The sequence below is a fragment of the Diceros bicornis genome, chromosome 18, assembly GCF_020826845.1.
Source record: "Diceros bicornis minor isolate mBicDic1 chromosome 18, mDicBic1.mat.cur, whole genome shotgun sequence".
NCBI classification, from domain to species: Eukaryota; Metazoa; Chordata; class Mammalia; order Perissodactyla; family Rhinocerotidae; genus Diceros; species Diceros bicornis.
The window spans coordinates 58,804,728-58,828,607 of NC_080757.1; the positions used below are offsets into that span (position 1 = coordinate 58,804,728).

At 60.9% G+C, this 23,880-nt stretch overlaps 2 protein-coding genes across 6 annotated transcripts in view; both read right to left on the reverse strand.

The window, feature by feature from the left end:
- USP36 (ubiquitin specific peptidase 36) overlaps positions 1–23,880 on the reverse strand; it is a 272,438-nt gene that overhangs the window by 221,378 nt on the left and 27,180 nt on the right. The gene's annotated exons all lie outside the window — the stretch shown is intronic.
- The window catches only part of RBFOX3 (RNA binding fox-1 homolog 3), an 86,692-nt gene continuing 65,530 nt past the window's right edge, over positions 2,719–23,880 (reverse strand). The window contains exons 3-12 of one of the 5 annotated variants that reach the window (XM_058561786.1): positions 18,556–18,693; positions 17,255–17,308; positions 16,348–16,440; positions 14,709–14,769; positions 11,359–11,412; positions 10,993–11,125; positions 10,398–10,578; positions 9,326–9,387; positions 7,948–8,026; positions 2,719–4,214 (exon numbers count right to left, since the gene is read on the reverse strand). In XM_058561786.1, coding sequence (XP_058417769.1) covers positions 4,212–4,214; positions 7,948–8,026; positions 9,326–9,387; positions 10,398–10,578; positions 10,993–11,125; positions 11,359–11,412; positions 14,709–14,769; positions 16,348–16,440; positions 17,255–17,308; positions 18,556–18,693 — 858 coding nt within the window. In that variant the 3' untranslated portion in view covers positions 2,719–4,211. Of the gene's footprint in view, positions 4,215–4,336; positions 6,083–7,947; positions 8,027–9,325; positions 9,388–10,397; positions 10,579–10,992; positions 11,126–11,358; positions 11,413–14,708; positions 14,770–16,347; positions 16,441–17,254; positions 17,309–18,555; positions 18,694–23,880 lie in introns of those variants that run through there. The other 4 variants (XM_058561785.1, XM_058561788.1, XM_058561787.1 and 1 more) reach the window with 4 other exon arrangements.

The following is a 23,880-nucleotide window of genomic DNA, read 5'->3' on the forward strand; positions in this document are numbered from 1 at the left end:
ATGCTGAGAATGGTGTAGACTCTGAGAGTGTGGACTGAGAGAGCAGAGGCCCCCTGGGTGCCGGGGGGGTGGGTGCAGGAGCAACGGGCCCCTGCAAGGTGCTGGTGCTTCTCCTTAGGAGTGGGAGCCCAGGGCCAGGCTGGCGCCAGGTTGCACCTCCACCTGGGCAAGGTGGGCCGCCGTGGTCTAGACCACCTCAAGTTGTAGCTTGCCTAATTTACTGCCCCCCTGAGCCGGAGCCATTTCTGGAGCATTGCCATCGGCCCTGTGTCCTGCTACGTCTCTTTGGGGTTGCAGGTACAGGGCAAAGCTTGCACTGAGGCGGTCTGTGTGCCTGGGCCCCGCCTCTCCAGACTGGGGCAGCAGGAGGCCCGGTTGGGCCAGGAAGGCCCTCGGCCCAGCCCACAGCCTTGGTGTGGGAGCGCTGGGCCAGCTGTCCCTTCACGCCCTCCCTTCTCAGCCTCTTCCAGGGCGGGGTGCTGCGAAGGCAGGTGCTGTGGGGCATTACCCACTGCGGTCCTCTTCGTCTCTCGCTTCCTTTTCTTTCTTCTAGCACCTTCCTTGTTTCCCTGCCTGTGCTGAGGCTGGCCGGTGGCTCTGCATGGGGAGGACAGGGGTAAGGGAGCTGGAGGCGGCTTCTCCAGCCACACAGCTCCACTGTTGACACCTGGGCCACTGTGGTGGCCTCCCAGGGCAGGGGTCTCGACCCCACGGCCTTGGGTAATCCTGGTCTCCAGGCCTGAGCGGAGTGTGTTGTGATCCTTTGACGTGGTCAGAAGCCTTAAGTCCCTCGTTCTTGGAGTCTCTCACTCCTGGGCCTCGGAGGCCAGTGATAGGGGTTACTTACCCATTTCTCTTGTCCTCCGCCTGTGCTACGAGATATGAAGGGGCGCTAAGGGCTAGGACACTGGAGTGGTCTCCTAGCTGGAGGTCAACCTCAGGGGCAGCCTCCAGTCCCAGTTCCCAGTTCAGGGTCAGTGGACTTGTTTTACACTGTAGTGAGGGGAGAGGCCGCTAGGCGGCAGTGTGGCCACACCGCCTCTGTTCTTGCTCTGTTCCCAGTCCTTGAGAATTGGAGAAGTGCACGGGGTGGGCCAGGAAATGTCTGAGGCCGTAGGACTGCGGAGGAAGTCTCCTTCCAAGGCTGACATTTGCTTGTCTCCACCCTCCCTGCCTCCGCGGGTGCCCATGTGCCTGCTACAGTGAGACCCTGGGACGCCTGGGGCCTGTGCTTTCTGCTAATGGAGAGTGCTTCCCTCTTAATGTCCCAGCCTGGGGCCCCGCCAGCTCAAGCCTGGGATGGGCACAGGTTTGCCCGGGAGAGGGTAAGGTGGCTCATGCGGCAGGAAGATCCCTCTGCTGTCCGACTCCCACGCTCAGGTCCCAGCACCTGGTTTTCCCGATGAGTCTGGAACAGTCAGTGGACTGTTGGGGGCCTGAACATGAGCAGCTGCCACTTGGAACTGCTCATCTGACTTGCCTCCGTTTTGAGAATTCCCTAGAGCGCTTTGAGTCTCGTTTTGGATGGGGGACGGGGTGGGGGCTTCTGGCCGCCCCCTCCAGGCCCCAGAGGTGGAGTTGGGTGGGGGCAGTGCAGCTGGAAGGAGGAGCAGTTTTTTTTTAAAGTGCTGGTTCCCCCGAATATTTTATACAGAGGAGGGAAAATTTATAGTGGCAATTATTTTCTCACAGTCTGGTGAGCAAGCAATTAGAAGTCAGGGGTTTAGCAGAGCATAGTGTGTGGTGGAATCACACACCCCAGCTCCCCAAGAGCATGGTCCCTGGTCCCGCCGGCGGTAAAGGCTTATATGCAGGAAAATTAATATGTTAGCATTTAAGCCTGTGCCCCTCTGGTGGGTGTAATTGCTCTGAGATAAATTATCTGACATGAAAGATGAAGAACTCAAGTCTTGGTGAGATGTGTCACAGGCAGCGCCAGCTCGGTGTTGGCATCTGGCCCTCTGTCCCGGCCCCCAGGCCTGAGGCTTTGAAGCTCTTGGTTTGGAATCTGCTGCTTCCCTTCCTGGTTCTCCCTCCTTTCCGGGGGGTGGTGAGGATGGCTGCTGGCCCCCACCCGAACCGTCCAGGAGTGGGGGACTCACCAGGGGCTGGAGTAATGGGCTTACCTTGAAGCAGCTCCTTTGGACCACAGCTGAGCAGGTAGTGTGGGTGAGATCTAAAAGACTGTCCCCAAGCACCAGTGACGAATGCTCCTGCAGCAGTCCTGCTTCCCCAGGATGTCCCCAGCTCTGTCCCCTCTCCTACACTCTGTCGGCAGGTCCCAGCGTCAGGCGGCGTGTGGTTGGGCCTGGCCAGACCCCCATGTGGAGTAGCCACCCCTCGGCAGGCGGGGTGCCCCCTGCCTCCTGGGTGTGCATGCTGTGCCCAGTGCTGTGAAGGGGCCAAGGCCGCCCTCTCCCTTGGAATCTGCTGGTAACTTCACAAACCCGCAGAGAGGACAAGGCTGTGGGGAGCACGCGTGAGCCCTGCCACGTCTGTCCTGGGACGGGGTGTGGAGAGGACAGTCTAAAGGATTGAGACTCTAGCATGTCTCGCCCAGAAGAGTCCTCTGACTTCCCCCTGGCCACCTGGCTTCAGTTGAGGGCAGGCTGTATCCTGGGAACAAGCTTCCTGTCCTGGGCCCAACCCCGTGGGCATCCTGGTCCTCCTGTGCCCTCCACCCTCTGTGCCCGGGAGCTGCCAAATCAAAAAGAGTTGTCCTGGTTTGAAGAAAGAAATCTTTATTAATAATCTTAATAATAATACTGTTGATTTGAATGGTCACACCTTGGAAGCATACGGAATGGTAAGAAAGGAAGCCTGGGGCTCGGCTGCAGTCCTAGAGGGGCCGGGAGGGTGGGGGCAGGGGCGGAGCTGCTGCGAGAACAGGGTCCAGGACAGCAGGGGGTGCTCTGTACAGAGGACGAAGCCGGGCGGGGCGGGGCTATGTACACAGGACTAGAAAAGGAGACTGGTTTTAGGAGCTGATGCTGAATATAAAGTGAGGTGTACTTTTTACTTCTGAAGTTTCATGAGACAGTGGAGCCATGTGGGGAGCCCGTGTTTTTGTTATTTTTTGCTGTTTCCCTACTCCAGCCATTCCTCCCGGCCAGGGCCTTCTCTCTGGTCCATACCGTCCATTCCCCAACCACCCCGGGGCCTGACCTGGGAGCAGGGGTCAGGGCAGGTCTTTCTCCCACCCTCGCTCTCCCTGCTGTGGTGTGGCCGTCCAGACACATAGCACCGTGACTCCCAACCTCACCCTGCAGCCAGGCGCTGGCCCGGCTCCGTCCCTCTGCTCCCTGCAGGACAGGGCAGCGGCGAGGAGGGCTGTCCCAGCAGGCAGTGTGAGGTCGGCCTTCCCTCCCACAGACCAGGTCCGGGGCCTCCTCCAGAAAGGGAATAAGAAATGGCCAGGCGGGGCAAGGCCGAGGCCTTGGCTCAGGGCCCCCACTCTCCCATGCTCCTAGGTACGAGTAGTTGATCCTGGCCGGGCAACCCGAGGGCACCCTCATGTGGAGGGAGGAACCTGGGTGCCCCGTGGTTCTGGAACCTCGTCAGCCCTTGGTGTTGGGGTCGGACCCCAGGGCTGCTGGTTGGACAGCCTCCAGTGGCCTGCAAAGTCCTTCACCAGGTTTGCAGGACACGGGTGTTGGTGGCATGGCATGAGGGGGAGCTGGGGCCCAGAGCGCGCAACACAAGGGTGACTGGGCATGGGCCGGAGCCCCTGGGAATGAAAGCTGCCCTCCCCCGTCCCTGCCCGCCTGGCCCAGCCGTCCCTTCCACTGGCAGTTGGCCTGCTCTTCCCTGCTCAGGCCTGTGGCCACTCCACCACTGGCCCCACACTGCCTTGGGCGTGGGGGCTGGGAAAGGAAGACTTGATAGAAAACGGAGGCCCCTTCCCTCCTGCTCTCCCCCTGCCTGAGTCGGGAGGGGCGCTTCCGACCAGCACTGCCAGCTGGGGATGGGCAAGGCCTGGGTGCTCTCCCTCTTGGTGGGCGCAGTGCCCTGTGGACGTGCTCCCTCGCTGCGGTGTGCGCTGGCACGCGGGACTCAGACGTGGTGGATGCTTCTCGGTTTGGTTGGTTTTTTGTTGCTTGGATCGTAACATCTTTTTTTTTGTTTGTTTTTTGTTTTGTGATTTTTTTGTTTGTTTGTTTTTTTTTTTTTTTTTTGCCCTTCATGGTCCAAGAAGGAAACGGTGGAAGCTTTCACTACAACAGAAACAGAAAGGCGGGACTTGCAGTTTCTCAGAAGCAACCGGTTGCCAGGCGTGTTGGGAGGGCGACAGGACCCTGCGACCCCAAGGTGCAGGGTGGGAGGGAGGGCCTGGGCCCTAAAGTCCTAGCATCCCTGAACCTGTCCCCTCCTCCCAGCTTTCTGTTGAATTTAAGGCAGGCCTCCATCCTCCAGGGCAGCGAGGGCATGGACTGGTGGTGGGAAGAACTGGGGGCAGTAGGAATGGAGAAACCACAGTGAACCTGGCTGGCAGACACCGCCAGTGGACTCTGCTAGGAGCTGAGAGGGCAGGGGCCTGCCTAGCTTGGCTGGATGAGGGCTGGAGTCAGGGTGTGGTGGATGGCTGGTGCAGCACAGGCCATGTGGGGTCTGGAATGAGGCAGCTGAGAAGGCGGTGCACTGGGGAACGGAAGGTGAGGAGCCGGGGGCCCTGGGTGTGATCTTCCCACTCCACCAGCAAGGGGCTGATGTGCCGGTGGAGTAGGGTGGCGGATCACACCCTGGCTGATGGGGACCCCGCACCCTCTAGCCAGCTGTCCACCCCGGAGGCCCAGCTCTGGCAGCTTAGACCAGGGCTTCCTTGGCTGTGACACTTTCCTGTAACGGAGGTGCTGGGGCCGGCACATGGCAAGGGCCTTGGCCTGTCTGGGTGGACTCTTCCAGAAGCTCCCTAGGCTGTCTGTTTTACCTGCAGGCCTCAGCCAGCATCTCCTCCCAGAGCCCTGCACAGCCACAGAGCCATGGGACCACAGGGCCGCAGGGCTAAGTGCCGAGCCTCTAGACGGGAGGTTAACACTGAGCGCTGTCCCGCCAGAAAGGCCTGAGCATGGGCATCGCCCTGCTCCCCACCTGCTCTCCCACTCCGGCTTTCGCCTCCTGAAAGGTACCCTGATAAAAAGATGTGTCCCAGTTCTGGGAAGGGAAGGCGGTGCTGTGCAAACACCAGGGCCAGTCTGGCCGGGCCCCCATCTGGCCAGAGGGGAGAGCCTGCTGCTGGCAGGACCGGTAGGGCTGGAGGGGCCCTCAGGCACTGCAAAGCAGTATAGTTATGGGCCTCACTGGGTCTCGGGGCAGGGATATTTCTTCCTGCACTTTCATCTGTTACAATAGAGGCTAAGAAACCCCTGAGGCTGGTGTGGCTCCCCCACGACATGCTTGTGACTGCTTTGGCAGGAAACATTATCAACAAAATTTAATCAGAAATGTTAGTTTCAGCTGGACAGGGGCGAGGAGGGCAGAGGCGGCTACTGCCGTGAATAGCTGGGTGAGGGTCGGAAGGGAGCAGTGTTGTGCCCGGGAACCCACCAACTGGGGTGGACGGGAGCCCCTCGCTCCCTGAACCCCAGGTGACAGATGGGAGCTGTGGCCTGGGCTGGCTGGGGTGGCTTCCTGGGGAGGCCAGCTGGAGGTCTTCTGTGGCTCTGCAGACCCGGGGGATGGGGAGGGGGTGCTGCCCTCGTGGGCTCTATTGCTAATTCTCGGGGAGGGGTCTCCTGCCCAGCCTCGCCTCTCCCACTCTGTGCATACCGTACCTGAAATGGCTTGGGGGGCACAACGTCAACAAAGTGAAAATAGGAACCAAGATTTCAGACATACAGGGGTAACCAACGTCAGAGACACACACGCCATCGAGGGGGAGACCAGCTGGCTGGAGGTAAAACCTATGGACGGAGGTCAGTGGTGCGTGTCGCTGACCGGGAGGGGTGCACTGTCCTCCGGGTGGCTGTGCCTGGTTTGGACTGCTGGGTTTGGTGTGTACTAGGCAGTCAGTGAATGCTGTTAGGGGCTGGGCCTCTTGCTAGTAGGGGGTGAAGCGGCTGTACCCTCCTCGGCAGAGGCTAGCCTGCAACATCAAAGATGAAAAACAGCCAATCAGTACCGCCTTTTGGTAGGGGGGAAAAAGCAAAAAGAAAAAAAAACTAAGGAAAAACAAAAAGAGAAACAGCTAAATCCTGTCTCCTGCCCCGTTTACGGTCTGCCTCGGGGAGAATGGGCGCTGGCTGTCATGGCGGCAGGAGGGGCCCTGGGCCTATTTCTGATGTGGTAGTGGTCTCAGGGCTGGGGCTGCGGGGTCACCAGCCACAGTGCTTCTGGGTAACACGGTCTGAGATGTCTTTTGGTGACTGTTTTGGCTCAGGCGTGGCCCTCCACTGCCCCCTTTCCCCTTCATCAGGGGGAGGTCTGAGCGAGATCCCCACCGCCTCCGTGCCCCGGGGGGCTGCCATGGGGCAGGACTCAGCCCCTCCAGACACGGGGAGGGTATAGGGGCCTCCAGTCAAGGTTCCCGGGCCTTGGCTCCCCAGGAGGGGCTGCATCTGCTCACTCAGCTCTGAGGGGCTTTCTGGGGTCACGCGTCCTGCTCCTCCTCTAGGGCCCAGTCTGAGCCTGACCTGCCATGCTGCCGGGAGGACAGGTCTTGGGTGCTCTTGCTCTCCCGTGCCCCTGGCTCCCCTGGGTCAGGGAGGCCTCCACAGGAACCTCCTGCCCCACCCACCAGTTTTTGCCAGAAAAGAGAAAACGACAAGTGCCAGAGAAGAAAATTTGGGGAAAGAATAGAAAATCTTGAAAATGAAAAATGAAAACATAGGAAGAACCCTCTGTGAATTAATGAAAGCTTTTAGCTAGCAGCTGAACGGAGGGCTGAGCTGATCTGGGAGCCAAGGGCCTGTAAGCTGCAGTTTCAGGCCCGCCATCCAGGAGGGGGTGCGGGCCCCCAAGAGGCCTGTGGCTGCCAGCTGTCACTGTAGGCTGAGTGGAATGTCTGAGGCTTGTTAAAAATCAAAAAGACAAAATAAAAATTGGGAGGGAGTAATCAAAACCAAGGGAGATGGAAAAAAAAAAAAATCCATATTGGCTATGAACCTTCTCCCTCCTTACCCCACCAAAAATGTTTTCATCTTTGATGCTGAATGCCAAGCTAGCTAAAAACCGACATTAACACCCCCGGGGTTGGGCAGGGTGGGCACAGGAGATAGGTGTCCACTGGAAGCAGGTTTTGAGGTGCAGAGTGAGCTGGGCTGTATGTGTCGACAGCTGGCCATACACACACACACACAGACACACTGGCCCGCACCCCTCGGCCGCAGCGAGCCCATCAGGAGGGCGCCCCTCCGCTCCTCTCTGGGGCCCATGGGTGGAAACTGGGGGAGAGCAGGCCCCATTTCCCCAGGAGAGGGCCTGCAGACCCAGCCCCGGGCCACAGGGAGCACAGAGGGGCTCAGGTGAGAAACTGGGCAGCCCTGTTCTCCTCCTGGACTTGAGGAACGGTGGGGCTAGGTGGGGACAAGACACAGAGGGACTGTGGCATGGACACGCACATGAGGGAAGGGAGGCCCTGCCTGCCTCTGAGCCTCTGCCGGGAAGGTTTGGTTTGGTTTTCCTGGCGGGGGATGGAGGGCCCAGACAGGACTTAGTTATGGAGCTCAGAAAACTGGGCCACACCGGGATGCTTGCCAGAGGACGAGACGTCGTGACTGGGCATCTGAGCGTCTGGGCAAACCCACCTCCCTCTGACTCCATGAGGGCATAATGGGGCAAGTCCTCCCCCAACTCAAACCCAGGCCTTGGTCTTTCCAGGCACCAGGACTGAGGCACTGGTCAGAGGCCTGGGTCATCCTCCTAAGGGTCTGCCCGCCCCGCCCCAGTTGCAGCGCCGGGCCCTCCTTGTCCTGCCAGTGCCAAGGGCCAGCTGGGCCCCAGCCTCCTTACCATGGTCCCAATGCTGTAGGTCGCCGCGGGCCCGATGGTGTGGTGGTAGGGGTCAGCAGCTGCGTAGACTCTGCCATAGCTGGGGAGACGAGCACAGGGAAGGCGGTAGGGAGGTATGGGGTGATGAGGGCAGGTCGGGGGGTGGCAACAGGTCTCTCATGTCTTCCCAGACATTTTGTGAGCATCCTCCAGTGTGGTCCCACCTGCAAGGCCCCTCCCTCCCCTGCAGCCCTCCTTGCCATCCTTCCTGCCTGTTTGGAAGGAAGTGTCCAGAACGCGGCTGGCCACCCTCTCAGTATATCCAGTGTGTGCTGACGCTGCCCAGGGGCAGCCTGTGCTCCCAAGTGCCATGTGGAAGAGAAAAGGGAGTCCTTGCAGAGCTGGTGTGGAGGGAGAAGAAACCTCGATCCCCAGAAAGAACAGGGGCAAAGTGCCAGAGAAGGTGGCTCAGAGAGGAAGGAAAGATCCGGGGTGGGGCGTCAGGGGCGTCGCCACGAAGGAGGCAGCACTGTGTCCCCTTGATGACCTTCCTCTGGCTTAATTTATTTTGTGCATGAAATACCAGCTTCTTAGAAGACAGGGCTGGGTTGTGGGGCCTGCTGTGCACCTGACAAAACCCACACATGCCTGAGACGAAGCCAGAGGCTGCGAGGAAGGTGTGGGTCCAAGGGGGCCGCCTCCACTGGGAGGGAGGGCCAAGTGTCCCCGGGCCGGAGCCTGCTGTGTGTGGATGCAAGGACTTGCACACCTTCCCAGGCAGGAGCTCTGCAGCCAATAGGCCGAGTGCCCATGGGGAGAGGCGCCAGGCCAGCCCCCCGACCCTGGGCTACCCTTGAGGACCTGCCTTCAAAATGAAGAGTTACCCACCGGTCTCTGGGTGTGCTTGCAGATGGGCAGAGGCCGCTGCTCTCAAATGGTACACACAGCCCACCTGGTCCTGTCACACCCCCGGGAGGAGGCAGATGGGCACGCTCTGCCTTTCCTTCTTGGAGCGAAAGGGTTTCTGACCTGGGAGCACTGAGGAGGATCAGAGGCTTGCCCAGGAGCAGAAGCAAAGGCTCCTAATTACGTTTCTCACTTGAGGCCTCCAGGGTTGGGGATCAGAGGAGCTGTCTGCTACCTGAGAACTGGGGGGTTCCACAGCCTCTCCCGTTATGCAAGCAGGAAGTGATTACAGAGGGCGGGGGCTTGCTGGCTCAGGGATCTCCAAGCCCACGCGGGCCTGCTCTCCTGTCCAGACCCTGCACCACCAGGTGCAGGTACCCCCAGGCCCTGAGCGGTGGGTAAGGCTTCCTGTCTGTCTGAGCCCAGCCCTACAGGGATCTCATCCATCTTCTCCCTGCCCCTGCCCTGCCCCGCTCCCCGCCCCCCGCCATACCTGTCGCTGTAGGCTGCTGCTGCCGCTGCTGGCTGAGCATACCTGTAGGCTGCATAGCCTCCCTGCAGGGTAAGCAGAGGGAGAGAAAGCCCTTGGCTTAGTGGAGAGGGGACAACCTTTCAGCCTTTCAACCTTCACCTTGGCCAGGTGAGGTCAGCAGGTGCAGGCCTGGGGGCACCTAGCTTCTGGTCTAATGGAGACTGCAGACTGTCAAGTGGAGTGGTTCCAGGTGAGGTAGGGGTGGGTGTCCACTTCATTCATTCATTCATTCACACATCCATTTGTGCATTCAACACACGCTGGTGGGCACCAATTGTACGTCTGGTTGTGTGTGAGGCTTTGGCACACGTAGGTGCCCACAGACCTGCCACCAGGCCAGTGCACCCATGACTTTGAAGCCAACGGGAATGGAGAACCCATGGGTGACTCTGGGTGCTATCCCCGACACTGGGAATGGTCAAGGGCAAAGGGCATTAACTCAGAACACGTCTTGGCCCTGGCACAAATGGATCGTTGGATTATGGGAGACTGCCCAGGAAGGGAAGTCTTATGTTAGGCCAGGTGTGTGTGCAGGGCAGGGTTGTCAGCAAGGGCTCCAAGCTAGAGGAAGCAGTAAGAGCGGCCCCATGAAGAAAGAGAGAAGCAACAGGACCCCACCAGGGGTCTGACCTCAAGCCCCTGCCTCCTGGTCTCTCTTGGGGCCTCTGTACTGGACATGGGTTGCCTGTGGGGGCTCACTGAGTGACCCCAATGTGATTAGGGATATAGGAGAGTCACCCACTGCCCCCATCATACGGCATCTTGAGAAATGGAGAAGACATGCCTTTGGCTCATGAGGCTGCTGGGAGACCCATTACTACTCCCAACATGAGCCCAGATAACCCAGGTTTAGCTGGGCCGAGGTCCCTTGGGATGCAATACTCTGGGCAGACACAGCACCCTCACCTTCCTGGGTTCCAAGGATGGGTGTGGGGTGGGGGGAGAGGGGCAGGGAGGCGGAAGACACTGACTGCTCATTGACACCGACAGAACACCAGGATGCCACCCTTCTCTTCCCCAGGGCTGCACTTACATAAATCTCAGCACCATAAAAGCCATCCTGATACACGACCCTGGAAGCAAACGGACAAGAAAGTGGTGGGAACGCTGGAGAGGTGGGGTAGGCCGGCTCCGGTGTCTGCTGAGGAGGGAGGGGGCAGGGTGCCAGCCCTGCCCATGGGACTGGCATTTTAACAAGCGTTTGCTCCAGTGCCCTGTTTTGGTATAACAATAGAGTAACACCCTTGCTGGTCAGCTCCTTTCTCCCACAAACCCAGGGGCCCAGTGGCCCATCTTGCTCACCCTCCCACCACTCCACCCCAAGCAGCTGTCCCCCCACACCAGGAGTGGAAGGCACTGGGCCCCGGGGAAATGGACCAGGGAGGGCTCAGGGGCCAACCACGATCCCATTAAAGGTCGCCCTAAATGCCTGTGACCCTTGATTCCTTGAACCAGAGTGGGGGTGGGGGTACTGATATGGAGGTGACTACAGTAGGACGTTCTGGAGGTTCCCACAGCCCCCCTCAGTTCCAGAAGGCTGCCTAGCCCCTCTGGCTGCCCCAGCCCTCCCTCCCCACAACCCCTGACCTTTCTCCATGCTTCCCTCCCCGTGCCCCCCAGGTACTCACGCTCCATAAGTTGGGATGGGGGGCGGGGGCGGTGCAGCCCGAAACGTATTATACACGGCTCGGCCCCGGCCCCGCAGGTGTGCACCCCTGTAGGCAACGGCTGTGCCCGTGGTGGGGTAGGGGAACCCGGTCACTGCAGAAAAGGGAGCCAGGCCTGTGAGAAGCCACGCCTGGCCACGCCCCTCCAGATCACGCCCACATGAACACGCCCCACCCGTCCACACCTGCCGACCACGCCCCCGGCCAAACACGCCCCCAGCCACGCCTCCCACCCGGCCCTGGCCTTTCACCCAGAGCCACCTGGCCAACGACCTCCCAATACCAGCCAGGCACATCCCAGCCCCACTCCACTGCTCCAGCCTTTACCTGCATAGAACTCAGGCCCGTAGACTGCGCCTACCACCGGGTTTAGCTTCCAGCCTAGAACAGAAGCAAACAAACCCAATCACCAGCTTCTCCATCCTCTCCCCGCCTCGCACTCTGCCTGGGAACCCCAGGGACACCCGGCTGAGCCCTCTGGGAACATCCGAGGGGGTGGCCTGTGCAGAGAGCTGGCCGGACCCCCCACTGGCCCCTAGCGGAATGCTGCAGCCTCCGGGCTGGGCTCTTTCTGCTCCCTAAATACCAGGGAGCAGGTCACTCCCGACCCATTTGCCTGGGTGTCTTCTTGATTGTCAAATTGTGGCCCTCCCCAGCCTCCCCCTGAGCCTCCCTGGCCCCAGGGCACCAGCCCCAGCAGCTTGGGGTCTGTAATCTCTGCAGAAGAGAACTAGGAAGGGAAGTGGAGCACGTTATGTAAGCGTCTGCAGGCCCACACCCAGGACGAGGGGTCCTGGTGCCCTGGTGCTTTAGCACAGGACAGAGCCAGTCGTGGGGGCGCTCTCATGTGGGTGCCTGGCTGCCTTCCAGGAGGGTCAGAGGCTGCCAAAAAGGTGCTTGGCCTCTGCTTGCAACCTCCTCCCACCTCCTGCCTCAGAGTCTCTGTCCTGGGACGGAACTTTTCCCAGTGCCGAGTCCCGCTCTTGCTATCCTGGGGCCCCGTCCTTCCCCAAAGCAGCCATGGGGAAGAAGGGCCTTTGGATTTGGGATGATAATAATCATTATTCCTGAGCAATTTACCACGTGCCACACCCTTCTAAACCCACCCAAGGAGGTAGGCGTCCCATCCTCCCATTTTACAGATGAGCAAACGGAGGCTCAGGGAGGCCCAGCAGCCTCTCGTCACAGAGCTGGCGATTGGCAGATCCAGGCCAAACTCAGCAGTCGGATGCCAGACCCACGTGCCTGGCCCCCTCCCTGGCCCCCAGCTATAATTGGCACCCGGCCTCTCCCTCTCTGTAGGTCAGCCGGCTCAGGGCCCGCTGTTCCTGGGCCAGCTGTCCTCTCCCACCAGGGACTGGGTGCATGAGTGAAGGCCTGCTTCTACCTGAGGCCTCTGGGGTGGAAATCAGCTGGCTCTGAGTGGGCTCTGGCTGCAGGCATTCGGGTAGCACGGGCAGGGGACAGCTTATTCTACCAAGCCCAGCCCCCGGCCCACTCAGCTTACCCGGGTCTTATCTTTCCAGCATGCCTCACCGTGTGAGGAGAGACAGAAGGGACCTGACAGTGAGACTGGCCAGCTGGTGAGACATGTCTGGAGAGCATGGCAAGGGGCAGGCCAAGCCATCAGTGGCAATCTCCACGGGTGAGCCCCAAACCCAGATTCTAACAGGGTGGGCAGCCAGGAGGCATACAGGACAGAATGTCCGGGGCCTTGTTTCTCCTGGGTGCCCATTCTCCACACTCTCCATGAGACTGTGGGCCGCCTTCCATCCCTGATCCACCATCACACGGCACCAGCACAGATGTCTGTGTCTGAACATTACTGTTGGGACTCTGGAATCTTCTACAAATCCCACGTTAGGAGGGAAGAAATGTTCCATATCTTGGGAAGACCTCCAGTCCCAAGAACTGAGTCGTCTTAGTAAAAATCCACGAGGGAGCCGAGTCCTAGAGCCAAGGACCCAAGCCCAGCCCCCAGGTTCCATCCTGGTGGCTCTTCCAGATCCGCTCTTGGAGGCTGAAACTTCTGCTCAAGATGGCCCTGGAGCCTCCGCCCGCCAACCCTGGAAACCTGGGAGCCTCCACCTGTCACTGCTGGCGCCATTTCACTGTCTGGGACCCCAGGTGACAGAGAGGCAGCCTGAGATGCACCTGGGGGGCACCTCTGTTTCTTCTGTAAATAGTAACACCTGGCCAAACCTCGTGAGTTTGTTTTCTACGGTGGAAACGTCTGCCCCAGACCAACCGGTGAATTTCCGAGTGCTCAGGACTGTGTAAGCGAAGTCAGGCTACACTCCCAGGCCAGCAGAGCCCGCCGGCCGGCCTTTACTGCCAACTGCCAGAGGACCCAGGGCCGGCCCACTGCAGCCCTTGTCATTCTTGCCCAGGACAATGAAGACGTTTAAGTGAAACTGTTGTTGCCACAGAAGTGAGCAGAGGTTTCTCTCTCTCTCTCCATCCCTGTCACTCAGCCATCATGGGGTCCATGCCCATTCCGTGCAAGAATGCAGTTGTTAAGGGATGGATTCCGTTCTGAATTCCATGCTCCTCAACATTCTCTGTTCTGCCAGGAAAGCAGGGGTGCGTGGCTCTTGGGTGAAGGGAGGGCAGCTGGCTCCAGTGGTTCCGTAGCCCCCCCGATGATCACCCTGACCCTATAAAAATGTCTACTGCTTTCCCTTCCTGTGCTAAGCACCAGATCACAGAAGGGTCACACCCAGGGTGTGCTTGGGACACTGGCAAAGCCAGGCACTCTCAGATCTTTAGAAAGAATTTGAGCTTTGACAGTCCTCAAAATAGCAGGATGGGAGCCACGATAATGTCGCGTAAATGAGGCCTGGCCGGAGCCCCTGCCCCGCCCCAGGAGGACAGATGGGGAGGCCCTGCTGAGGGGTCACGCAGCAGGTCCACCCACTGTCCCGTCCTAGGCTTCCCTCGCTGGCCCGTTACCCGACTCCACGTGCGGCTGATCATATAGGGACAAGAGAGACTGGGGGTGGCTCAGTCCACTCAGTCCCCACTGGGGGTGAAAAGCAAAGCCCACGCCTGCAGGGGGACTCGTCCTGACTGCCGCTCCCTGGCTAGGAGAGAGCTGGTTCCGAGACGCTGCCAGCTACACTCAAACCAGCCCCGTCGCCTGGTGGAGTTAAGACACAGCAGCCTGCTGGTCCCTGCATCTCTCCCGGCAGCCACCTCTCTGCATCACCAGTTTCATCTTCTAAGACCGGCCACTTCTGCTTACGGTCAGGTGCGCTTGAAGCGGACGACTCAGTTGATGCACATTATGGACCAGTGGGGCTCACCCTGGGGGGCCTCAACCTTTGGTTGTTTCCAAGGTCTGGGGCGGCGACTGTCCCTCTAATTGTCATCACACTCACTAAATATCGAGCGTGTCCAGTCCAGGCTTCCCCTCGGCACTTAGAAAATAAGTAATAATCCCTGAAGTGGCCACCATCCCGCTGTGCCCGAAGCCTGTCCACGTGGTCTCTGGGTGCCATGTACACTTGGGAAAGCCCAGGAGTCTTGGTGTGGGTGTGCGTGTGGGCGGGTGGCCCCAGCTCTCCTCTGAGGGGCAGAGCTGGGACATGAGGGGCACTTAGGATCCAGGGAGGTCAGCTTCTGCAGCCTGGACGCCTCCAGGCCTCTATCCCTCCCGGGCGTCCTGGGCCCCTTACCATTGGTGTAGGGGTTGGCAGTCTTCTTATTGGTCATAACTCGGGCCGTGGCGTTATTGACCTGCCCGGAGAGAGGGAGAGGAGGGTGAGGGGAGCATTAGCCTCCTTGGGGGCCACTGGCCGCCCCAGTCCTACTCTGCATGGTCCTCCATGGCCACCGTGGAAGGGGCTGGGGGCCGGGGGAACGGGAGGGAGGCCCTGGGGCACCCAGGTGGAGGCACGGGATGGCCTCTGCCACCAGCCTGGCCCCCTACCCTGGCCTGCCCCCCTGCCTGGCCTCCTCTCTCTGCCGTGCTGCCCGCTCCAGGGAGTCTTGGCCACACTCCTCCCAGCACTGGCTGGTGCCCAGCCTGGCCCCCAACCCGGGCCCTTGGCTCAGGCACTGCATCCAGCCCACTATGTCTTGCCCTTCGCATGGCTGTTCCCACACACCAAGCCCCAGCCTCTCTGGCAACCCAAGGCCATTGGCAACAAAGCTGGTTGGTGGGCTCTCCACCGAGTGCTCTCAGCCCAGCTAACAGACCAGCCCCCACGACACTCTCTGCCCTGGTGGCTCCTAGTGGTTGGCACCAAGATGGCCACCCTATTCCCCCAAGGCCAGCCGAGCTTTCTGATGGGGCGCGTGTGCCCGTGGGGAGGGGGCAGACGGGCACCAAGGGGGTGGGTCCTACTCTCCGGACACCTAAGTCCCTGTCATGCTGCCCAGGGGCCAGGGGTGGAGGAAGGAGGAAGCCTCTGCGGAAGGGAGCAGAGAGCAGGGCAGGCGGTGGAACCTGAGGAAGGGGTCTGGGCCACGCTGCCTCCCCCACGTTCAGTGTGAACCCCTGGGGCCTTGGGCTCCAGCCTCAGGTGCCCACCGGGCGCTGAGTGGAAGCCTGGCTGGCGTCAGTGCCTCCAGTATTCCTTCTGCTTCCGGAAACCCTCCCCGCAGGCCCTTCCACCGCTCTTCCTAGGGGCTCTGACCCCTCCCCTCTCCAGCCACCCCTCACTCACTGCTGTCAGAGCCCAGCTCCTAGCACTCAGAGCCACAGCACACGGTGGGATATGCAGCCCACCGGGGGAGGGGCAGAAAGGGAGGAGGTGTCCAGGGGGGAGCCCCTCACCTCATGTCCCTGCTGCTCCTCTAGTCTGGGTCCCTTTCTAGGTCCTAGCCACTTGTTGCTGCTGACCCTCTGGGGGATGAGGGCAGGGGGCAAACTACAGGGTGCTGGTGGCGTGGGGAGGAGGAGGGCAGGGGGTAGCTGCTGCTCCCTGGTGAGAGGAGTCAAGGGGATGGATGGCCCCTCCCAACTGGGGGACAGATTGGGCTGGCCAGGGTCCTGGGAGCTGCCAAGCCTCAAACACATATTTCTGGGGCTCCTCCCAGTGTCTGGCTAATCCCCACAGTTGGGGGCCTCTTCCAGGAAGGAGAGGGAGGAGGCAGAGGAGGGGGGCCCTTGGGTGAGCCTGAAGCCTAGACCCATGGGGGCGGCAGGGGATGGCTCGGCTCTGACCTCAGTGTGGCCCTGCCCCCGCCCTGCCTTCCTGCCATGGGGGACCGGGGCCGGCTCTCTGCCGGGCAGCAGCAGGGCTGGGGGACCCCGGGTGACAAGCAGCAGTTCACAAGGGTATCCCTGCCACAGCACACTTATCTGAGCACCTCAATTTTCCGTCCCTCTACGATCGTCCCATTCAGCTTCTCCCGGGCTCGGTCAGCATCTGAGCTAGTTTCAAAAGTTACAAACCCAAAACCCTGTGAGCGGAGAAGGACAGACACAGAGAGAAAGACATAGGATGAGAAACAGGAAAAAAAAGGAGGCGTGGGGGTGGGGGACAGGGTAGTGGGGAGGGGGAGAGAGAGACAGAGAGAGAGGGAGAGAGAGGGGTTGAGTCAGGTGAGTTGAAGGAGAGACTCAGTCTGTCCTGGTGCCACCGGCAGGATGCCCAGGATGGGTACAGGCCCAGGTTGGGGGCCTGGCTTGAGCCTGGCCTGAGCTGACTGCCTGGCACCTGCGAGGGGACAGGCAAAAGCTACAGAAGAGATGCTAAACTGGCCAGGGGCCAGGACTGTTGCTCTAACTCCACCTGGGGGGCCGAGGCTGGGCTTCAGGACCTCCAGGGGCAGCCCCACCCACCTTCACCCTAGGAGCCTGGGGAAGGGTGTGTCTTCCCCTCCTGGAGTGGGGAGCAGGCTTGTCTCTGCTGGGCACCCTCCCACCTGCCCGCCCTGCAGCCCCTTCCCCAAGCCTCTGGGCCAGCTCTGAGGCAGGCCAGCGGCCCCTGGAGGGGCGGCTCCGGGGGTGGGGACCCAGGCCAAGGGGCCGGGGCTCCGGGTGCAGACAGAGAGGTCCTGGCAGCTTAGAGAGAAGGGAACCTCGCAGCAGAAGCAACAACACAGACAGGGGTGGGGTGGGGGCGGGGTGGAGGAGCGGGGAATACAAGCACCCGTGTCGCTCAGGGGTCCTCGGGCTCGAAGCTCTCCAGGAAGGAAACGCACATTTCACACGTTAGCCTGGCGGGACCTACAGCCGGCGCTGTAATGGTGGCGGCCTCTGGGCGGCACCCACCTTGGAGCCCCGCTCGTTAAAAATGATCTCCACGTCTAAAATTTTTCCGAATTGCTGCAAAGACAGAGGGGGGTGGGTGGGAGACAGGAGAGGGTGGGTTAAGACTGCTGCCCACACGCCTGCTCCCCAGGAGACCCTCATCTGCTGCCCGTGTCCGGTCTTAAGCCCAGAGGGCCCCCTTCTGCCTCCGGCAGGGAAGAGGAGGGGGGGCTCTCGGTGCAGCATGGGGGAGGGGGGGACACAGGGACACCCCTCCCCACCTTTTCGTGGAGAGAGCTTTTCCTGCCAGGCCTCTGGCCCCACCTACAAGTCGGGTGGGGGCTGGGGACAGGGGGGGTGCAGCATCACCAGTGTCCCTCTCCTCTCCCTGCTGGGCCTCTGCCCTACGTTACTGACAGCGACTCCTAATTCACACTAAAGGGTAAAAGGCTATGGACAGGCAAGGAGCAGGAGCTCCTGGAAGAGACAAAGTGCCCTGGAGGAACCCTGCACTACCTGCCGCCTGTGCTGTCAGGGCTGGGCTGGGTGGGGTGCAGAGCAGCAGCGACCCCAGGCCCCTCTGCGCCACCAAGGCATACCAGCCAGGCAGGCCCAGATGCTTCGGCTGCCGCTTCCTGCCCTGTCACTGGCCCAGAACCCCCAAGGGGAAGCAGTCTCTCTCACTGGCGCTTGAGACCATGAACCTGTGAACAAGGTCCCCGAAAATGCCAGTGAGGTCCCGAGGGGCCTGTCCTGAGGTCTCTGGTGTGTACAGTTGATGGCTTTCCCCTTCACCTCACAACATGGGGAGGTGGGTGTCAAAACAGGCAGCGAGATGACTGGAGCCCGACGGTGATGCCACCCCAACTCTGCCAAGGGCCAAAAGAGGGATGACAGTGCCTGCCCTGGTGGAGGGGCCGGGTGAGCTGATGGGCATCATGTAGGGGCCAAGTGTGCTGCTGAGCTCGAGGCCAGGAGGCTGGGCTGCCCCTTCAGGTGCCCTCTGAGGGCTGCAGGGGTCTCTGGAACCCTTGTCAGAGGCTGGGACTGCAGAATAATAATGTAATCGGCACTGGCCTTGGCCCCAAGGGGACCCTACAAAGCCCTGAGGATGGGTGGCACTGAGTGGTGGGTGGATTTCTGGCCAGGGGTCTGCGGCCACAGCAGGTCCCTCTACCCTGAGCTTCTGTCCTTCCCCCTCCCTCCCATCAGCAGGCTCAGGTCAGAGTGGGCTGGCCCCAGGAGACAGTGGGAGGCAGAAAACCCCAGGGCTGTGTGCTGGGCGTGGGCGGAGTGGGGATGGAGGGGCTGCACACACTCACCCCGAACATTTGCCGCAGGTCCGGGTCCCTGAACCGGAAGGGGATGTTGGAGACGTGTAGCCGCTTGGGCTGCTGCTTCTCTGTGGGGTCGGAGGGGTGCAGTGGCTGGCTGTCCGTCTGTGCCGCCTCGTCTGTCTGCTGCGGGGAGAGGACCGGGCTGTGAGTGCCCCCTCGGCTCCCATCCCATGGGGAGGGGAGGGCCTAAAGACCAGATCCTCCCTGACCCCCTGGACTCCCCCATCCCAGGGCCGAGATCTGAGAGGGGGTCTGGGCCGACGATTTGCAGGAGACACAGCACAGCAGTACCTCGACCTCAAGGGGCCCAACTCCAGGCTCTGCCCCGGCTGTGCCTGACACCCCACAGGGCAAGGCCTCCTTGGCCCAGTGCTCTCTGCCCCTGCAGCTCGGCCCTGTCCACAGGGGTCTGACCTCAACGGTCCCCCAGCTCCATGAACTATTACCGTCTCGAGGACACGGGTCTGCCCTTCCCCCGACAGAGCCTGAGCTCCGGGGACGCGGGCACTGTTCTGGCTTTCAAAGCCTGACGAGAAAGCAGGGAGACTTCAGAACCCGGACACACGGATCTGTAGGGTGCTGCCCCCCACGGTGGTCACCCCAGGGCTGCCCCTTAGTCCAGCCCCGCTGCTGCTGCTCCACACCTTTGGGGGCTGCATTCTTCTAAGGCCTGGGTGGCCGAGCCCAGTCCTTTATAGCTGGTCCTCATTTTGGACCCAAACACTGGTCAAGAGAGGGGCTCCAAAAGACTTGAGTCTCAGGAAATAGAGCTGCCACAAAGCAAGGTCCCCCCCCCCCCCCCAGGCCCCTGTGAGGACGAGGCCGTGATGAGCCCGGAGACAGCGTGGCGTGGTGGGCAGTGTGCAAGGCTCGTCCAGGGGGACTTCTCCAGGGATGGGCACCAGCTCACTGCCAGGCTGGCCTTTGGCCTGGTTCTGTGCCTGCTAAGCTACCAGTGCCAAAGGCAAGCAGCAGGTGCTCCATTGGCGCTGGCTGGGTGAACGAGTGGCTGACTGACTGCGGTGCCCAGTTAGCTCACCATGACCTGGATGCCAGGGTGTTCACGGTGACACACCAGAACTGTGGACTGTGGCCCCGAGACTTACTCTCCCGGCTCAGCCCATTGGCAAGGAAAGTTGCAGTGTCAGTGTCCAGGAGCAGCCCTCAGCCGGCGATAGATCCAGTGGGTGGACAGGTACCTGGCTCCCTCCCCTGGGGCTCCTCTGGGGGGCTCTACTGTCTCTAGTGGGGATAACGGGCTGAGAACACACCTTTTGTTGCTTCTTTCTCTTTCCTTTCTCGATTCCCAACTCCCTCCTGGGGTTTTCTTGGGATCACCTCCCCAATACACTGCTTGGACTTGAATCCTTGTCTTGGGGTCTGCTTCCTGGACGGGACCCCAGCTGAAGGCATGAGGGAGGCCCTGGCTCCAGTAAAGCCTCCCAGAGCTTTTCTGAAATTGCTGGAGACAGCAAAGGCAGGAGGGTCCCCCAAGGCCTACGCTGTAATTTATACAAATGGGTGGCCGTGTCTCCCACGCGGCCTAAGGAGCAGAGGCAGCTGGCCGGCAGTGGGAGGGAGGCTGGAACGCAGAGACAGGCGGGGGGAAAGCTGAGGAGAGAGGCCAGAGAGCGCTCCCCACGGGTCCCAGGAGCTGCCTGTTTGCTTGAGCCACTTTCCGGTGGGTGTCCATCCCCAGCAACCAAAGGAGCACTGACCGGTATGACAAGCCTCCCAGAGTGACGACGGATGAGCAGGGCCAGGCCACTGTGCCCTAGGTCTCGAGCGAGGAGCGGAGCCTCACCCAAGGCCATGCAGGGTCTGTCTCTGGACGCCTGAGTGGCTGCCCTCGATGGCCATCCTGGTCATTCTTTCCAGAAGGACGGGGCCACTCCCCACCCTCCTGCGCTCAGCCAGGAGGCCTCTGACCAGGCTCCAGGGCAGCAGGTGCCGTAGGTGACGGGAGTGGATGTCACCAGCTCCCGGGCTGGTGAGGGAGGCCGAGGATACCTCTCTGGGCGGCAAGCTGGGAGTGCGGTCTGGAGGGCTATAGGGGGTGCGGGAGCATCCTGTTCAAACGTCCCTTAGACCTCAACTCTGTGTTCCTATTCGAGAAGGGAGCACACGGCACATGATCCTAAGTGTGGGTTTGAAACCACCATCCTCTCATTCGCCTGGGGACACGCATGACCTTTGTCTCAGCAGGTTGGCCGTCCTACGCGCAGCAGGCCCAGTTCTGAGGCTTTGTGTTCTCTGAGCCCTCCCGTCAGGCTGTGAGAGTGACATGTGCACAAGGGTGGGCTGTAGGTGACCCAGCACCTGGGCCTTGGGGTTTGCCAACAACTGCCACCCCCAGGAGCCTCTCTATGGGAACCAGGGCTTCAGCAGGGAGGCTTGCGAGGGAGGGGCAGCTGGCAGGGTTGGGAGTGGGGCGGCAAGTCTCCAGAGAGTCCCGGTCTGGCCTGCACCAGGCCCTCACTCCTGATGGGCAACACAGGAGCGTTGCCCAAAGGGCAGCTGCCTTTGGGCTCTTCAGGGACACCTGAGGGCTCCTCCCACTAAGCCAGGGACCTGGAAATGCCCAACAGCCCAGCCCCTCCCCACCTCTCCTCCTGTCCTTCCTTGGTCCCAGTCCTTCTCGCAGAAAGCAAGCCTGTGCTAGACCTCCAGAGGGCTCGTCTGTGCCCCTGAATCAAAGCAGAACCGCCGTGCAGCCGATTCTTGCAGAGGGCCAAGCCCTACCCTCTGGCTACGACAAGGTGTGGCTCCTTCTGTGGTGTGGTCAGGGTGGGCCCAGTGAGACAAGTGCACCTCCCAACGAGTGCATCTCACACATCTGTGCCCTCAGCTGCTCCTGGGCACAGGTGACTAATAGAGTCACCTGTATTTGGGAATCCAGCAAGGAGAGGGGCATGCAATGCTGGCTTCAGACCAGCAGAGGGCAGCGGTCAGCCCGGCAGAGTGGCCAACACCCTAGGAATGGCCCAGCTCCCACTCAGAGGAGACCGGGACCCCTGGGCAGGGGGCCATGGGAGGCTGAGCCCACTGTGTGTCTCCAAGATCCAGGGTCCCCCCTCTGGACCCCACCCCAAAGGCCCTTAAGGGGAGCAGCAAGGGCAAGGAGGGAGAAGTGGGGTGAGGGGGTCGTGTGGAATGAGCCTTGAGTGGGGCCAGGACACCAGTAAGAGGTCCCCTGCCCCCATTTCCCTTGCCCGGAGCGCAACAGAGGCAGATAAATGATTCAATGACTGTAAGATTGTGAGATGAGCTGAGTGCCCCAGAGCGTAACAGCACACAGGCTGCCCCGAGGGGAGACGGGGGCCTTCTCACCATTTACCATGGCGGACCAGGCAGCCCGCACCACCTTTCCGGGGGGATTTCTTTTTTTTTAAAGCAATCTTTGCTTTCAGTTCTCAAACGCAGGGAAAAACGAAACAGCTGCGACATCCCCTTGCCTCCTTGGCTGGTCTCGGTGGCTTTGCTTCTGCGTCCTCCCCCATCTGTGTCACCTCAGCTGACATGGGCCCCCTTCCCCATTTCAAGGCCAGGAGCCGGCCCCTGGTGGGCTAGGGGCAGGGCCCAGATGCCACCCAGCGCATCTCCCACCCTCCGAGGAGCCTGTAGTCCCCTTCGCCTGGGCCTCTCCAAGCCCAGCACATGGAGAGGCCCAGGGGGCCCTGGGCAGGGGCCAGTGGGTCCAGCAGGGAATTGGGCAGTAGGCAAGGACCTGGTGGCCCTGTTGCTGGGACGGAGCCAAGGCTTGCCGATGCAGCACAAGATGAAGTGGCTCTTGGACATCCCCTTGCTCTGCGGCCCCGTCTCCCCTTTCCCTCGCTCTTCCAGAGACCTCCTGCCACTGGTGCAGGGACCGTCAGCTACTTGGCCAACACAGCTCGCCCTGGTGGGTGGCGAGTTGGCCTCGGAGAAGGCAGTCCCGCATGTGGCCCTGAGCCATCCATTTACCACATCTTCTTCAGAACCTGGGGGGCGCTGGGCAGCCCCCTCCTCGGGTGGAGCTGTGTGTCCACTTTAGATTCTGAACAACATAAGACTCTCGGAGCTCAAGGCTGGCCACTGGACTTGTGGTGTTGGCGCCCACTGACACTGCATCTGGCTGCACGGCTGGGTCTCACCCCAGGGTGGTTCGGGGGCAGACACTTCTCCTCACCTGCCTTTCCACTCTGCGCTCCAACACGGTCCACCTCCTTCGCTTTTCTTAAGCCCCGAGAGCCAAGAGCGAAGGGGACCAAAGGCCACTGCTCCTGGTGGAGTTTCTGCTGCCACAGCGCCTGTTCGTGGCGCGGAGAGGGCCACGGGGCAGGGCCTCGTCTGTAAAGATGAGGTAGCCCCAGAGGAGGATGGGGAGAGTGGGAGCAGTTTCCGAGAGGAGCCACTCTGGCTGTGCCACGACTCAGGGTGGACAGATGGGTGGGGAGGACACCTGCAGGGGACCCGCACGACCTTGAATGAATGAGTGCTCTGGGGAGGTGGTCCCCAACTGTACCCCTGGGGGCTCTGCAGAGTAGCGAGGTGGGCCCTGACCCATCAGCAGCCCCAGCCACACTCTGCGCACTGTGCTGCTTTTTGTCAAAAGAACGCAGATGACGCCATGGTGACATACGGATCCACACACAGGAGAGAGGGCAGGGCTGGACAGAGCTGGGAGCCCACACCACCGGCTGCCCCATGCCTCCCGATCCTAACGCCCAGGCTGCCTGGGGAAGGCCAAGAGGGGCTCGGGTGAGCTGAAGGAGCCCTCACACAAGGATGGGACATGGGGCAGCTGGCCAGCATGGAGGTGTTCAGCCTTCAGCTGGCAGCGCCGGGCAGCTTCTCTGGGAAGAAGGTAGCTCCTGGGGTGTCAGAGCAGGACAGGGCATCAGTCACTCTCCCCAGCTCCTCCCGAGGTGGGAAGCCTCTGCCTGAATTAATACTCCAGGGTCAGAGCGCTCTGCCCTCCAGCGTAGCCGAGGTCTTTGCTGGGCACCTTGGGGTGTCTTCAGAGTTTTCTGCTAATCCAGTAACTTCTGCCTGCGGTGCTCGTCTGGCCCCGGGGCGTGGAGAATAACTGCCTCTCCTCCGCAGCCCTGGATGGAAGACCCGCAGACCCCCAAGAGATCTGGGCCAAAGGAAGGAAGGTCCGGGCTGCTCCATTCACCAGACTGGGGGCTCTCTGGCCCAGGCGCTTTCCTGGGGAGGCACTGGGCTCCAGCAGTGAGACTCTGACTTCTCTGAGTTGGGACTCTGGGATCCTCTCCAGAGTGCGAGCACTCTCACAGGCACGGAGGCTGCTGGCTCCCCTTCGACTCT